The sequence below is a fragment of the Centroberyx gerrardi genome, chromosome 15, assembly GCF_048128805.1.
Source record: "Centroberyx gerrardi isolate f3 chromosome 15, fCenGer3.hap1.cur.20231027, whole genome shotgun sequence".
NCBI lineage: Eukaryota > Metazoa > Chordata > Actinopteri > Beryciformes > Berycidae > Centroberyx > Centroberyx gerrardi.
In genome coordinates this window covers 8060515-8077547 of record NC_136011.1, presented here as the reverse complement: position 1 = coordinate 8077547, position 17033 = coordinate 8060515, and the positions used below count along the sequence as shown (strand labels likewise).

The window sequence follows — 17033 nt, the reverse complement described above, 5'->3', positions numbered from 1 at the left end:
AAAGAAAACACAAAGAAAAGTAAAAGCGAGAGAGAGAGAGAGAGAGAGAGAGAGAGAGAGAGAGAGAGAGAGAGAGAGAGAGAGAGAGAGAGAGAGAGAGAGAGAGAGAGAGCGAGAGAGCAGGACGGCACGGACGCGCTGCCTGGAAGCTGATTGGCCACTTGACAGGCGCTGTTGATTCAGGCGTATACGCCGTGCAAAAAGATAAGATAAAGGGCATATAAAATGACAAGAGATGCGCATCAATCCCTCACTGTCAGCTGCCGCACAGATACAGTGTCTGCTGCCTCCAGCCCGAGGAGAGTCAAAGGGACAAGCGACCGGCTGCCTCTTCATCCAAGCGTCACCTGTCACAAGTAAGTGTCGGCACAGCAGGCTGGGTCAGCGAGGGAGGACCGACACTGCAGAAACATCCATCGTTTATCTGATATTGAGTCTTAAAATCTTATTTTTCTTAAAACAAGTGGAAAAATTTGACCAATAGGAGGGAGATAATTTGTCTTAGTTCCAGTGCAAATCAACTATCAACAATTTATAGTGGAGTGATCTAACTTTTTCCTGCCTTGTTTCAAGATATTGTCACTTAAATTCTGTAAACAGGTGAAACTGCACTGGGAGATAAGTGAAATGATCTCAACCCGGTGGGAGAGTTTTAAACTTGTTTTAAGGAAAACAAGATTTTAATGCTCAATGTTGGACTAAATGACTTTAAGATGGACATTTTTCAGTGTTCCCTTAGTGCAAAGCAAGCTTGTACATTTGTATTTGTACTCTACGCAACACAATTTTGTTTATGTTAATGGACATTTTTGAGAATGTCTTTATGCAGTCCGAGACTTGATAAATAACCAGGTTTTTTTTTTATTGCACAGGATGTCTCCAAAACTACCATGCTCTGACCTGCGCGTGACCAGAAGCTCAGTGACGCTCGGCTTTCCTCCAACTGTCCGCAGTGTTGTGAAAGAAGCCGGCGACGCTCCGGAGGACCCCGCTGAACACCGGTGTCGCAAAACACCGACTCACAGCGGGGGGGAAGCGTCCTCTGTGAGAAACCCGAGAGGAAGACGCAGAATGAAGGCGAACGACAGAGAGCGCCACCGGATGCACAACCTGAACTCGGCTCTGGACGCGCTGCGCGGCATCCTGCCCGCGCTGCCGGACGACGCCAAGCTCACCAAGATCGAGACTTTGCGCTTCGCCCACAACTACATCTGGGCGCTGACCGAGACCCTGCGCATGGCCGACCAGCACGGACACATTTCGGCCTACCTGCCGGGCAGTCCGACGAGCGTTTTATCCTCCGAGTGGGACTCCGCATCGCCCGCGTCTTCTTGCTGCGGGACCTCCGCTGACTTTAACCCGAGCATCTCCTGCGCGTTTGCCAATGAAATGAATTGTAAGATGCTGGCAAGGGAGGAATCCAACGTTTTCCCTGTCGCCTTTTACTTTTCTGTCAATGAGTGGTGAAAATGATCTCAGAAATGCTTGGCACAATCGACTTTTTATATGTCCACCTCTTTCAAAGAAGCTCTTACTGGTAAAATGTTAGGTGGCAATACTTTACAGCACTTAAAAAAGAATTACAAAAGGGAATCTGTCAACATTAGCACTGAAAAGATGAAAGTTTTACCCAGTAAGCCCCAATTAGCATTTGAGGTCATTCTTTTTTTAGTGAGTGATTTCAGAACCATGTTGCACTTATTTGCAGGACAATCTCACAACTGCAGACCATTTTACTAAAAAGGTCATGAAGCACAATCAATAATCTAGGAAGACAAGAGATGATTGGTTTGAGCTAAAAATATTTATTTGGCAATGATATTCACTTTTGTTTTTCCAGCTGTGTTGCTGAATAAGAGTAGGCCTATTTATTTTTATTTTAGTATATAGAAAACATATGGAGTCAGGTTCGGGGTGAAGACTGTCTGGTTTCCCATTCATTTCATGATACAAAAGAACATAATAAACATGTACAAAGACTATACATTACTAAAATACAGTGGCTGTATCTTGTGCATATTGCACTCGGATTCAAATAGAAAACTGCAGTGGGGGGGGGTCCATGTTAATGTCGGAAACAAAGGTTTTTAGGTAGAGTACAAAAGAGTGTATGTGTCACCGCCTCATAGTATTCGCTGGTTTTCCTCTGGATGTTGGAAACCTAATGTGCAAATCATCATTTTTCAAAGGTGTAGTCATTTACGTTCTTGCCTAACAGTGACTGTATTGAAGCGGAATGCGAGAGAAGACCATGTCATAGTCTGTTGGGCTAAATGTCGTCGTGTGTTGGGTCATCCATGCGGTCCCAGGCTGTGCGGTCTACTTGGGGAAGACGGTGACCACGTCGTAGCCCTCGGGCGGAGTCACTCGCTCGCGTGCGTGCTTCTCACAATAAATCTGGTCCTCCACAAAGAAATGTCCCTTCTGTTTTAGGTTGACCTCGCAGTCTGTGCAGGTGTAGCACTCAGGGTGACGGAACTTGTCCCGCAGCTTCACCACCATCCCCCTGTAACAGTGATTGACAGATCACATTAACATTTCTATACACTTTTTAAGGTTCAATACTTTTCCCCAGACCTTTCCACTTTTTCACTGGATTTAAAATACATAAAAATTACAGTACATAAAAGGTGTCATCATGTGTATTGGGACTGAAGCATTTTTTTCCCCCTGCTGCTGTAGACTTTTTGTTAATTCCCAAACTGTTCATAATGTGGAAATGATCAAGTTCATTTTCAACTCTTTTCCAGACTTCTCATGGCACACACTTTACATTATTGTTAGACCCAGATAACCCCACCAACATCTGACATGCACCCAACTTTTCATATCAAATAATGAGAAGATTCAATTCTATTTTGCATGACAAGTGATTAGAGAATGCACCTATAAACTGAAAGAGCTAAAAGGGGTATTTCACCAAAAACAAAGCTATAAACAACAACACCACCACAACTTTCTTTGGTCTCAGAATTATTGAGAGTTTTTAGGTGCAAAATTGTCCACTAAGGGATGTGATCCGCAGGACAATTCATGTTTTTTGTGATAATTAAAGCACAATGAAAGTAAGTGGATGAGCCAAAGTCTCAATGACATAGACTGTTGGCACTTCTTCCAACTAAGTGCATAGGAATTCAAATCAAACCAAAGCATTATATCCAATCCAGTGACGTAAATATTGTATTGAAAACGTTTAAGGGTGAATCAATTCCGCAATTTAAGGACAAAATAGTGCTGAGGTGCAGTTTTGGTGAAATGCCCCTTTAAACAAAAGCATCTTCTAAAACCAAAATATGAGTCTTACGGGTAAATTAGTATTCTGGCTTTTCTTGAATAGAAGCAGACACTTTCCTTTTTCCATCTTTAAAGTCTTAACCCTTCATAATAGAGTTAACAAGCCTTCAGGTTTACAGCCATGAACTGACAGACTCATCCTGTGGTCTTAACTCAAATCAACCACAAGGAGGAGACAAAGTCCAAAAAGAACACAACTGCTCTTCTGGGTCCTTCCGTGTTGCGTCACAGCATTTCATCACAATGTGGAAGTTTGCCAAGTGAACCAAAACTGAGCAAGATAAACACCAGGCATCAGTGAAGTGAACGCAGATCTAGGCTGATAATGAGCTCAGTTACAGATATGTAAAACAGGAACACTGAAGAATTGTGAAATACTTACACAATCCCTGATCCACATTTGTCACATACGGGTAGTTTCTCTGTGTTGCCCACTGATGAGCCAATCTTCGCTGTGGGAGCTCTCACACTCCTGAACCCTGATGGTTTGTCAGCGTCACCTACAAGCAAGAGGACACACACATTTAAAAATCTAAAAGAGTTTGTCATTTTAATGCCACGATCTTTAGCCACCACTCTGGGATATGATCCAGAACACGCAAAACAGTAAAACACTTGAAAATGGTTAGCTCATTCAAATGGAATGATAATCGTGTGTCCCAAAACCATGTAATCGTTTAAAAAAAAATCCCTTTTAGGAAGCCTTGAGTGATAACTGGGGTCCGTACCTGTCTCCAGAATCTCCTGAAGCACTTTGAATGAAGCTGACTGTCGAGGAGGCTCCTCAGACTCCTGGTTCTCCTGCAGCATTTTGTAGACCTCCGAATCTGCTGCTAGCGGCGGCCGCTTGCCTGACTTTGATGGATCTGGTCTACAAAGCAACATATATCAAACCATATTATCTTTTAATGAACATTTTTCTGACCTCTTGGACTTTTCTTGGTCTCTTGCCTATTTTGACTTTGACTTCTCTTGGGCTCAGCCGCTATTGGACATTGACTTGACTTTTTCCCACCTATCAAATAATTTTCAAAGGTATGCTTTTCTCCACCTGGTCCGGAAGCGACTCAGACTCGACTAAGGTAGTTTAGCTTCAGGTTTAACTTACACGCTGCTGGGCTCGCTGGCTGTAGCGATGGTTTTGACATCGTCCACAGCGGAGTTGAAGTCCTTGATGTTCTCTGAGGAGTAGAGGCCGGCAGGATTGTTGTACTGGTTGGTCACCACCTTGGAGCCAAAAGCGGTGAATGGCAGAGCACTCCTGTTGTGGGCGGAGCCGATCTGTTTCACCTCCTGTCAATAGCAGGTAAAATTGTACTATTAAAGCTTTTTGCGTGTAACCGAGGAAAGAGGTGGTGAGTATGGGAAACTATTGTTTGATTTGTGCAATAAAAACTTAAGACGCTGCCTGAAACATGCACTCACGTCACACAACCATTGATGCCTTCAGATGAACTCTTATTCTGAAATTGTTTTGAACAGCCAATGTAATGTACTTGTATAATCAATCAAAATCATTTTGGGTATGAATGTTACACAACAGCGGAAAGTACCCAACCTCCGCTGTTTTAAATTATGAAAACTCAGAATGCTACAATTTACAGACTTTGAAAAATGGGATGTGGAAACATCACTCAACAGTTTGAAAACTCAAACAGTCCGATTTGGTTCTTCATCTGAAGGCTTCAACTGTTGCCTCTAGTTAGAGACGCACAAACAAAGTCGCACAAATCACAGCGGTATAATATACGACTATGGATTCTGCCTGAATTACAGCTGGCCAGCTAGCGGCTTTTTAAGACACAAACGAGTCATGCCACTGGCATTTCATCAAAGTGGGCACATAAATACCACCAAAACTAGCTCATGCTTCACAGTGGGAACACGGAAATGCCTCCAAATATAGCTCATGCTTCAAGACATTTAAATTTCAGAGTAACCCAGTCTCTTTGCTCGCAAGTGACAACAAAGCTAACAGAACTGACAACATTAACATGGAACAATGTTATGATAGCCTCAAAAGCCTGAGACAGTCTTTTGGACAAATAAACAGTGAGGAGGCATCCATGTGGCAGACTGTGGACGAGTGCCTGGAACACGTGTTGCAGTCTGTGTGAGCAAAATGCACTACATCTGTGACCAGTGAGAGACGCAGAGACTGGGACACATCACACATTTCCTACATGAATTCACACTTTGGCCTCAACTTTCCAGTCCGCAGGCAGGAACTGAGTCTGGCGTCAGCGCTTGGCTGATAAACTACCGTCTCCTAGGAGATCTCCTGTTGGGAAGCAAACAATGACTTCATCGTTTGGCAGTGTCGAAAAAAAAAAAAACTCCCACAAGCCTTTGCTGGCGTGGTGGGAACTTGTAGGCTTCCTGAAACCGTACGGCTACCTGTGCATGGGATTTCCCGTTGATTCTAAATGGCAGGGCTGGGTGAGTCATTGTAAAGGCTCAAGTCCTACATCCATCTTTTGATGTTGAGTCAGCAGACACACACACACACACACCTGCGGCTCCGATGCAAGATTCATCTTGTACGGATTCGTCTTCCCTTCCTCAGACGCGAGCGGCGACCACATTTTACTTTCTGACCTGTGGAACAGAGGAGAAGGCTTCAAGACTGTAATCATGGAAATGCATTTAATTGTGCTGTAAGGCACGTAACCGCAAATACATGCAAAATAGCTTCTAACAGTTATTATGGGCTTAAAAACTATTCTTCATCTGAGGTTTTGCTGTGATCTTAGAACAGTACTTATTCTCTTCATTTCCTATGAACAAACACACATGCGTCAGTCTGCCTGCTGAGTCTATTTCAACGTACCCACTGCTTGATAGGACACAGCTACCATGCTGTTATTATGTAATACAATGATACCGCACAGAATTACAACATAGCACACACATCTCAAATTGAGGACTGCAGTAAAACCAAAGACAGACTTGCCTTTTCCCCAAAACATGAATAAACAAAACCACGTCACTCCCTGAACAGCTGTACGGTGTGGCGGAGCCGTCTCGTGTTACTCAGTGTTTTTCAGGCCTGGGGCCATGAAGGGCAGATAGGCACACGTCGCTGCACCCTACCTGTCTATGGAGAGCACCATCTCCTCCAAGCACCCCTTGATCTTGTTCTGCGCTTGCAAGTGCGTCATATTCTCGGTCGGTTCTCCATCGATAGCCAAGATCATGTCTCCAATACACAGGTTGGCCTGGGCAGCTTTACTCGCAGGAGTGACCTACAACATAAAAAAACCCACAATTAATAATAATCAGCTACCGTCTGACTGCTTCTCTCCGTGCGATACTATTCAGGGACTCTAGCTAGGGCTCTATTGTTTATGTAACCTTCCAAGGACCTTTATTCACGCTGGATTATTTATAGTAAACAGGGGCAAAGCCGCCGGCAGAGTGTAGGGAAGTGTTTTCAGGCTGAGACACAATGTAAGTTAAAGGCTTGGAGCTATAAGAGACTCTGGCATGCTCCTGGTATTCCTAATCACTTTTCCTTTCCCTGGGCGGAGGGGAGTGTCCACTGTAGCAGCATTTATGACCAGGAACAGCAGCCGCCACCCAGGCAGGGATGTCAAAGTACACAGAGGATTTTAGTGCCATCTTCTACTGTCAAACTTTAGTGTCATACTGTAAAACATTTATCAGGCGTGTAACACAGCTTTGCATCGATACATCCCATGCAGCTCAGCAGACTTGTGATGATCAATGTAGCAGTAGATACCCATATTAAAACTATGGTAAAGTAACAGTATGGGCTACCAATAGTTATCAATTATGTCAGTGTGGTTCTCAAAGTGAGGTCCAGGCCAAAGTGAGGCAATTCCAGGGTGTCCCCAGCTAAATGATGAACTGTATATTTTCATTATTACTTCAGTCATTTGAAGTTAGGACATTAAGAAGATAAGAAGACGATAAGATATAAGAGCATGTAAGTGTATGAGAATGTCTATTTTGAACATTGTTTTCACTCTCCCCACCCTAGTATACACACAGTTGTCCAGTTCTGTACAAAATCATATCCAACAACAAAAAGTAAGGAAAACTAAAATGTAACTTCTCAAATGTGGCAGTTCCCTCATACAAAAGCTCATTAAGTGGGTGTCTGTAGTCTCATTTGTATCCATTTGCTTGAGATAAAAACGATGGAGAAGTAAGTCATTTGGTTACAGCTGCAAGCATACGGTATTTTCGTATGACCAGGATGAGCCACCACACAGTAGCAACATACCGAAACGGTAGGCTACAGTGATATTAGCTAAACTTCTGCCGTTACATATTGAACTCAGTTTGCTATGACTTTGTTCTTGACTTGGCTAACTTGAGAGGAAACAATGGAAGGTGAAAGTTTCGTCGCGGGACAAGCCCGGCTGATGTTACAGCGGATTACAGGGGTAACTAACTAAACACTTACCCGGGAAATAGTCAGTGGCTGCTCGAAGTCCTTTCCCCCGACCAGCCGGAACCCCCAGGGTCCAGGACCCTGCATGACGACCCGGAGAGGCATGCTGCTGCTTTTCACAGGGCTGAGAGTCTGTTTGAATATCTATCTTACTCTTAGACCACCAGCTTACTTCCTACCGCATATGACATGTGCAGTGATCGATAGTCGAAAGTTTCACCGAGGTTGCTGCTCTCCAACATTAGGGGAGGGGTGGATCCTGTGGTAGCTAGACGAATAGATTTTGAAGTTTCCACGCTGATAAGAGCGAGCGAAAAGATCGCGTATTTACAAGAGGAATCACTCCAGAGTTTTAAAAAATGTCCAAAAGTGGGCGTACCTAATATCATTGGTTGCTTTGCTAAGTGAACTTGCTGGCTAGTTAGCTAGCTAACAAAGCCCCAAAACAACTTTTTGTTTAGGTTGACTGAGGTGACACTTCTCCAGATAGGCTACAACTCAAGAGCTGTGGAGTAGAGGCAAAGCTAAAGGGCATTAGCTTTATAAATTAAAGGGGCTATAGGGCCAAGGGACTTGGGTTAAAGGAACAAGGAGGCTAAGGCTAATGAGGCTGGGACTAAAGAGGGTAGGGATGAAGAGGCTGGGGGTTAAAGGGATGGGGCTAAAAACACTGGGGCTAAAGACAAGATAGTGTACTATGTCACTGTAACCGAAATTTGAGAACAAATCTACATCATCACACCATTCACTTTTAACTAGGCTACAACATTACAGCATGCAGTTTTGGGGTCGTTACTGGAAAAAAGTAATACATTACACATTACTTGTTACTTTTTTTAAAGTAATTAATTACTTTACTTATACTTCCTTAGAAAAGTAATTAGTTACACAACTTGTTACATTACTTCTGTGTTACATCCTAAAACAATTGTGCTACTTGTTTTCATTGGGTCAATAAATAGGCTATTGTAGACCTAAATAATGACAATTACATGCAGGGTTTTATAGATAGATAGAGCCTACAGCATTAAATTCCGACTTTCCAAGTTGTATTTGGCACTTTGTTCATATGAATTCTAATATTTCCGACACTTTAATCCGTTACAGGAAAAACTAATGTGATTACACTAACGCAGTAGGCAATAGGCCTATCATGTTAACATTTAAATTGATGCAAATACATTGAGAGCAGACTGGTACATTCGTGGTACCCAGAAATAGGAGCAGAGTGATACCTCTCTGCTTTTCCCTCCTCTCAGGCGAGCGCCAGTGTTTGTTTTAGGGATGTCGGCCTGCCGGTACGTCACCGTATTATATGCAAGCTTACCATTTATGGTAGAGCCAAATCCCAGGATGTGGAATGTGCCGCTCCCAAAACTTGAACTCCTGCCAGAGGTTCGCTGCTGAAAGTGGAGGAAAAAGGCAGCCGGCAGTCAGACTAAAACACGGCCTTTCTTGTGGTGCTTTCAGCCGTGTGCATTTATAATGGGCCAGTGAAGTCTACTTTGTAACTACTTTTTAAGGTGAACCACTTCCACTGTAGAATAGACAGATACTGTAGTAAGCCTACTGGTGGCTGCCTGTCAGTGAAAAGTACTTTTACTGCTAAGAAAACTTGGGAGTGATCTCCACTTGAACACATCTGTCAGGCTGCTGTATGTCTTCCTCACATACCTGTGAACCTCCATAGGCCCACAGCACAATTATAATAACTGCACTATTATTATCTTTTGTGTAAACTGAGTGAGGTTTACAGAAGCCAAAAAGGTGAATAAGGCATTTACTCCTCTAACCTGTGTGTTTACTTTTCACACCCTTTCATAGCTTCTCCCAAAAGATGTGACACTGATTTATTTAATTTTTAATGTATCCTTTATTTAGCCAATAAGTCAGGTTGTAGCCTACAGTCCAAAGGGATCAGAGTAGTTAGTTTCACTTGGTTTATAGTTCTGCTACTTCAAAAAGTGATTAATTACCAACCCAACCCAGAGACTACCAGCTCCACCTTTGGCTCAGTTGCATGAATGCTTCTGCAATCACTCATGATGTAAGTGTGATACAATTATTTGGAGATGTGAGTGGAAATTATAGTCTGCCTTTGAAAAACACAAGTCAAATGCAAATTTAGCATTAAAAAACACATTTGTATGACTTAAACTGGACCTGTAAGAGTTCACTCAGTTGGTATTCCAGGTATCTCAGGAATCTTTACCAGAAATCAAAACAGGTCAAACGTCAAATGGTTTATATGGTTTATTAAATATTGCATAATACCGAAGTCACAGCAGTGTATAGTATCATCTTTATTTTAATATTGTCAATGTAACAGCACTGCAAATTGAAGCAAACAAACCAAACCTGTTGCAGGTTGTGCGTCTCGTCAAACTAATCCATTCTCATGATTATTAATCATTAATTTGAAGCATTGTGTCACACTTTAGGTACTTGCACAGTAACGGACAAGTTCTTAGTAAATGTTCTCCCATCACAGAGAGTAGGACTATGGGAAAAGGATGGTAATATTAAATAGGTCATGGATACATTTCAGTGATAATCAAAAAAAAAAAAAAAACAGTAAATGAAAATGAGGCACAATTTTGCATCTAACATAAGGCATTATGATCGTCACAAATGGCAGCGTAATGTTCAAATGCATCAAACGTCCTGTGCTCAATAACGCTTCACTCTGTGCTTTCCCAGAATCCTTCAGGTAAATAAACTGCTGCAACTGATAGAGAGCTTCATTTGACTTCCCCCATCACTTGCACTCTATTCTTTATTTTACATATTTACAATCCTTATTGTGCCATGCCACTCAAGAGTTTGCATGTTCATTCAAGATGAAAGTTCTGACATTTTTTTTTTTTTTTTTACATATTATGTGTACACTGCGCCACATTCATATATTCATACATTCATACATCCTGTGATGTTTTATGGAGCACAATATCACATAAACATTCTATAGTGAGTTGCTGTGTTATGAAGCGACTAAACGAGTGATTGTTTTGTGTCAAAGTCCATTATATAGTCTGTTTGAGGTGGAGCGCACCTCTCTACAAATTCCTGTCTTTCTGTTAGGAAATAAAAGGTATTAAGAACAAGCATTAGCGTGTGGAATAACCTACAGCTCAACGCACAGTCCCAACCAATCAGCACATTCATGACAAGCTGGATTTACACAGGAACCAAAAATGTTTAGCCAGCAGTGGGAAAAAAAACAGAAAAACATCATGCTTCTGCGGTGTAACAAAATACCTGACAGTCATATCAGTGGTCTACAGGCAAACCCATAAAGTAGTGTATTAGTGTTTGTATCTGACTGGGAAAACATTCCCCCGCTGAGTGACGGTTAAATTGTCAGTGCTGATCTCCACAGTATGAAACCTCCCGTCTGTTTCCACAACAAATCACAGAGAGGATGAAACCCTTAGTGCTACTGAAGTATAATACAGAAACTTAATAAATCGCTTAAGTGGTAGCCGCATACAGCTTCAAACCATGTTCCAGTCAGGTCAATGTTTATCATCACTGCACAGCTGTAGCTAACATTCAGATGGAAGAAAGAAAAGATATATTTATTAGATCTAGTGAGTGTGAGACACATCAGTTAACGTTTTCTCTTTAGACTCTTCAAATTGTATCTTAAGCTTTGTGTATTTATGCAATCTAAAGAATTATATTATAAAGTAGGCTTACTGATAGTCTGGTGGTATAACATATATTTCAACTATTTGATTAGTAATGTATGGATTGGGCAAATGCAGACTATCTCTTAGGGTCAGACTTGGGTCATGTAGCAGCAAATAATCCCTAGTGTTTGTACTAAGATACTTGGAGCGCCAGGTACTTTACCACATCAAAACAGGTGGAGTAAGCTAAACTGACTTTTAAATACTTTCTTGTGATTTCTTGGAATCGCCCCATGTCGCCCATCTGGCACTCGGAGCAGGTTAAAACAAGCACTAAGAATTATTTGCAAGTACTATTTGACAGCTCTGCTTCAGACTGATGAGTACATCGCCGCGGTTGATGACAATGAGGAATTTGATGAAAACAAAGGAGGGGAAAGGTATCATCTTTCAATCTGCACGTTTAGAGGATCAGCTCCGACACACGGTGCCTGATACAGGATCTGATGATGCTCGAGATGTGGGAGCTCTGCACTTGCAGGAAGACGGCTCCGATGCTTTGATACCAGCATTCAAAGCCGTCTTCCCTCAGGGAGCGATTGTAGCTCAAGGACCAGACTGTTAACCCTGTGACGACTCTTGCTTTTCTGAAGCTGAGGATACAAACATCGAGGTTGATTGGTTGATAGTGTTTCATGCTCCGAATCGATTTGATCATCTCTTAGATTTGATAGTGCATGCTGTACTAATGCTGACCTAAATACCTTATTGAATCATTCCAATAACTGTGCGAACCAGGTTGTACGCATTACATATGAAAATATGTAGCCATATTCGGAAGGCCTCTGAAAGGTTTCTGTACACATTTACACACAACGCTGTCAGTAAGGGCATGGTTAAAATCTCAAAACGCTCTTAAAAATAAGTAGGATTATTTACTAAGACACCCTGTCGGCTTTCACTGAAAAGATGAAATTGCTTTTTGTGTCGCGGCTGATAAATCTACAATTATCCTGTGAAGCGGAGTCTCCCTAAATGACCCGACAGGAAGTTAAGTGCTACCACGCCTGTCCTGCGGTCGAGCCGGAGCCAGGCGAGCTGCAGCAGCCGTCTGCCACCAGCTACCTTACAGGCATCAGCCGCCATCACACAGCTTACATTACCTCCACTTTTACGGAAGAGGTGTGACATATAAGAGGACAAATAAATAGCTTTTGGAAAGAGGTGTTTGACTCTGATGGAAACATAATACATGCTCATACTATGCACAGTTCTTCATTTTTATCAGACGTGTTTGTCATTTTAACTAAGGAAAAAGAAACGCTAACAGCTCATTTTGACATTTCAGTATTTCTTTCATGCACATGACCAGCACAACGATCGTTGTACAAACTTTGGATAGAAAACGAAGGCAATACTGAACCGGCATCAGAGGCTTTTGGGTTACACTGAGCTGTGAATGCTCTGGTGTTTTTCAAAAGAAGCCAACACTGACTGTATGAATGTATAGAGGTTTATAACTTTCACTACATTCCCCATGAATTCCCCACAAGGGAGCAAAAATAGGCATGTCAAAATAGTTTTACTTAAGAGGCTTCATACATAATAAGGCTAAGGCTTAAAGTCTATGCATTTAACTCTGGAGGGCGTTGAGTTTACTCTAAATTCAAGTAGTTTTCTCAAATTTAAACCCGAGGAATATAATCTGCTGAGCCGTCACATTCAGTTTGATACATGTACGGTGTTTGTTTCTTTTGGGAAACATCTTCCAAGGGGCTTAACATGAGATGTGTAGATTGTATCATACACAGCTGATAATGAAAAACACCTCTGGTCCTGTAAAGGTAGCTCATGACAAACAGCTCCAATCTCACACCGCATAAATACATTCTGAATACCCCAAATCCAGTTCAGGTTCCACTCTTTAATCAATACACTGCTCTGCTGCTGACCTCCAAAGCGAGCTGCTACGTAAACACTTGTATACTGTAAATTACACTGACAAAATGAGGCTATTATATGTACAATAAAAGCGATTGACATTTTGCGAGACGTTTTCACAAAGAAATTCCCCTTTGGGAGACGGACGAATTCTGCCAAGAAGTGTGTGACGTGTGGTGAAGGTCTACACCAGACTGAGGTTGGGGCAGTGAGTCAACAGCCGTCTCCGTCCTCTTCATGCACTCTGACATACCTCAGACCAAACCGATCACTTTCCCAGACAAATGGATTCCCCTGGCTAAGTGACTATTCTAACCAACAGTCATGCGCGATAGTAATGACTTCCCGAGCTCGACAGGCAACCAAGTGTTACAATCAGATTACAAATCTTTACAGTTTACAGTTTCACCTCCTTCACGTAATTCCCCGGGAAAGTCCCAAACTGTTTCGTCCTCTTTGAGGTACCTGTAGACAAAAACACACAGAAACAGAAAGTGTAAGTTTATGGCACACGTAAGCAAAAGTCCCTTTTCTTAAATTCAAGGCTCACAATGAACTAACACCTGTTTTTGCACACAAATAAACACATTTGAGCTATATTTAAAGTTCTATGTGAGGCCGAAATGCGCGAGCCTTTCCTGTCACTTTGAAGAAACCCTGTATGGATGGATGTGACAGAGTGACGATGACTATACTTCTGCGTCAGGCCCAAACACGCACATTGCACCCGCGCAAGCCTCTCCTGTCATGCCCAAGAAACCCTAGATGGATGGATGTGACACAGTGAGGATGACTGTATCTTGGAGGAATCTATCCCGCGGCCCGCGGCACATACCGACAAACCAGCCGTCATCGCACTTCTCCATGACGCTGACGAGATCTCCCTCCTGCAGTTCCAGCTCGTCCTCATTCTGTGGCACGTAACTGTACAAAGCCTGGAAACTGGAGCGGGACACAGAAGCAGAAATTCAGAAACAGGAACGCAAAACGGCCTGAAACGCATATAAAATGTGAGAAATCGGTAAAGAAATAAAGGGTCTGGTTCAAACTATATTTTGTTTCAACTGTATGTCCTTATACCTGTGTAATTAAAACAAAATGTGTTATGTTCCAATCACATTACGTAATACTTGTGACTGAGATGAGTGCCAAAGCTGTTCCAATTTGTATTTAATTTCCACAAAAGAGAGAACACCATCTCAGCTTAAGTGTAGGATCCAAGTACTTCAGGCATTTGATTATATAAGATTATATGATGATATGTTTCCAGCAGTATATTCAATGGTTTATCAGTGGTATTCCTTAACTATGGACCGCTCCTAGCTACACTTTTTCTCTATAATTTGGATGTAAATGAGGCTGCCAAGGAAATGAGCGTTATACTGGCCTGCAGGTAAACCCTGACTATCACTGCTTTACAGATTATCTATAGGTCTGATCGGAAGGTCTTACTCACATTCCACAGTTGAGACGGCTCGGCTCCGGGCTGCTGCTGTGGGACTGGGGTTGCTGGGAAATGATGAGAGAGTGTTTACTGGGGTGGGGGGGCAGTCTGTGGACAGAGTCATGGGGGTGGGACAGGGTGCTGCAGTACCTCACCGAGGTCTCAGCTATATTCATGATCTCATTACACACCGCCTCCTAGTGGTGGCCGCCGCAGAGAGACAGACAGACATCGGCCCCGCCAAAGGGTCCCCGGGCGACACAGGGGTGAAGTTGGGGGGTTGGTAGGGGGGGTGAGGAGTTAGGAGGTGAGGGGCGGGGCAGACGGGAGGTAGTGTCCGGTAAGTAGCAAGGCGGAAAAGGAAGTGATCCGTTACAAAAAGGCAGGAAAAGCCGTGAAAAGCAGAAGGGACGGTGGTGGAGCCCAGGAGGGAAGGCATGAAAAGGCAAGACACCAGAGTGAGTGCATGTAGACTGTACAGGAAACATGACATATTAGTTCACTTTTCACAGGAGCATGCGGCAGTCAAGATGAAGGTGATAGATACAGCATATCGAAAGAACAGTCCTCTAATCTCACATCTAGAGCAAATATACAAGACATGATGGGAGTTAGGTGAGGTAAGTCAAATGGATCTTTGAAAGTGATGCGTTAAAGAGTTAAATACATCATGAAGACCCACTATCTAAGCTTGATCTATGCAAATTACATACTGTACAACAATTTTACGGCATGCTAGTAGCTAAATCTTCACTGTAGGCCCAACTGACTGGGAACTACCACCTTACCGCAAATGAGTTAGCATTGTTGTTATCCTGGATGTCGAACAGCATGACAGGGCTTCTGGAGGTCCGTCCATGATAGTCGATCTCATTCTTCACCAGCTGGAGGAGAGAGAAAAGTCACATCAGTCGTAGCATTTCAAAATAAATGTCATTATCTGGAGATTGCAACACGTATCCAGCAGAACACTGTGAACATCATCATCGTTCAGTAACAAACAAGTTGCATTTCCCCGTGGTGCAAGGTTCAACCGCACAGCAGCTTTCGAAACAGAAGCCGTGTGAAATCTTTGCTACTGTACTAAATACCTCATTATCCCACATAAACCTCTGTCCTCGAACAGCATCCAAATCATCACACCCCTGGATTTAATTTCTAGTATGAAACAACAACATGCAACTGAATGATTTGAAAACAAAATAATCTGAGCTCTCAGTCCTTCTGTGTTTGTCCTGGACGTGCAAACACAGTAGTTCCTCTTTCAAACCGGCTTAACCTTTACAGCAAACTGGGAACCTGCCTAAAAAGTTTGCATGTTAGTAGCGCACACACACAACAACATGCAGACTTGCAGCCTTAAGCAGTGTGAACAGTTTCTCTCTGATTCTGCCTGTACTAATCCATCAGATCCGGCCCTCCATAGGGATAGGGTCAGCTTCAGGTCAGACCTAGGAGTTAGTCACGTCTTCCACACAACACAACTTGCTGCACAAGTATTTCAACGAGCGGCCATTTTGGGGACTCAAACTGTGACCCAAAGCCCATTTTCCAGAGTGAGGCTGAGATGCAACACCGCACACCATGCAGAAGATACCTCTGCAGGGCTATTTCGCCAGCTGCCCGGGGCCCTGTCTCCCTCCGCGCCTTCCCCCTCCGTCAGCTCCCTCTCCCGCCGCAGCCAGCCCTCCAGCAAGGGCCCACCGCAGGGGCTCATGCTGCGGGACAGGCGGGGGGAGGGAGGGGAGAGCAGGAAGTCCTCCCCCTGGGGCGGGGTGAAGGTGAGGAAGGGCGTGGCCGAGCCAGGGCGGGGCGGGTACGGCGGGGGCAGCGGGGAGGCGGACGGGGAGGCGGCGGGGGAGACGCCGTACGGGCTGCCGGCGACGGGCGGCACGGGGCTGGCGGACAGGGAGGGGGGCAGGTACTCGCCCCAGCGGTAGGACACGGTGGGCAGCGGGGGCAGCGGGGGGGTGGGGGCGGCGGGGGGGCTGCCGCCCCCGCCCACCGTCAGGGAGATCCACTCGGAGGAGACGGCGTGCACCTCGGGCGACACCGAGCGGCGGGGGGAGCGGGGGAGGGGCAGGGGGGAGGTGGTCAGCCGATTGCGGTACAGCTTTTAGGTTTCAACGTGACCGTGGAGGAGGAGGGAGGAGGAGGAGGTAGAGGGAAGAAGGGGGAAAGAAAAGAAAAGGAAAGGAAAGCAAAGGAGGGATGAGACAACTTCAGTAGGAAGACAAAAAAATGATGGCAAAATTACATGTTGGGTTTCAAGGTAAACAAAAAAATAGAGACAACATTGGGG

At 43.9% G+C, this 17033-nt stretch overlaps 2 protein-coding genes across 2 annotated transcripts in view; both read right to left on the bottom strand.

Annotated features, from left to right (window-relative positions):
- Positions 1 to 1785: 1785 nt before the first annotated feature.
- Positions 1786 to 8016, bottom strand: pdlim1 (PDZ and LIM domain 1 (elfin)). Its single transcript, XM_071913244.2, has 7 exons — positions 7727 to 8016; positions 6388 to 6539; positions 5808 to 5892; positions 4403 to 4587; positions 4023 to 4165; positions 3677 to 3794; positions 1786 to 2506 (listed from the first exon to the last, which is right to left on the bottom strand). The coding sequence occupies exons 1-7, from the start codon at positions 7817 to 7819 to the stop codon at positions 2320 to 2322; spliced, it is 963 nt and encodes a 320-aa protein (XP_071769345.1). The 5' UTR covers positions 7820 to 8016; the 3' UTR covers positions 1786 to 2319.
- Positions 8017 to 12974: 4958 nt separating this feature from the next.
- The window catches only part of sorbs1 (sorbin and SH3 domain containing 1), a 28075-nt gene continuing 24016 nt past the window's right edge, over positions 12975 to 17033 (bottom strand). The window contains exons 22-26 of the mRNA XM_071913323.2: positions 16329 to 16844; positions 15520 to 15615; positions 14744 to 14928; positions 14123 to 14229; positions 12975 to 13752 (exon numbers count right to left, since the gene is read on the bottom strand). Of these exons, the coding sequence (XP_071769424.2) occupies positions 13685 to 13752; positions 14123 to 14229; positions 14744 to 14928; positions 15520 to 15615; positions 16329 to 16844 (972 nt within the window). The 3' untranslated portion in view covers positions 12975 to 13684. The remainder of the gene's footprint in view (positions 13753 to 14122; positions 14230 to 14743; positions 14929 to 15519; positions 15616 to 16328; positions 16845 to 17033) is intronic.

What these genes read in the sequence shown, in the direction of transcription:
- pdlim1 (XM_071913244.2), bottom strand. Translation starts at nt 7,819, where the DNA reads ATGCCTCTCCGGGTCGTCATGCAGGGTCCTGGACCCTGGGGGTTCCGG. An exon ending in ATCTTGCATCGGAGCCGCAG is followed by an intron (nt 4,588 to 5,807) that starts GTGTGTGTGTGT and finishes TGCTATTGACAG; the next exon opens with GAGGTGAAACAGATCGGCTC. An exon ending in GCCAGCGAGCCCAGCAGCGT is followed by an intron (nt 4,166 to 4,402) that starts GTAAGTTAAACC and finishes GTTGCTTTGTAG; the next exon opens with ACCAGATCCATCAAAGTCAG.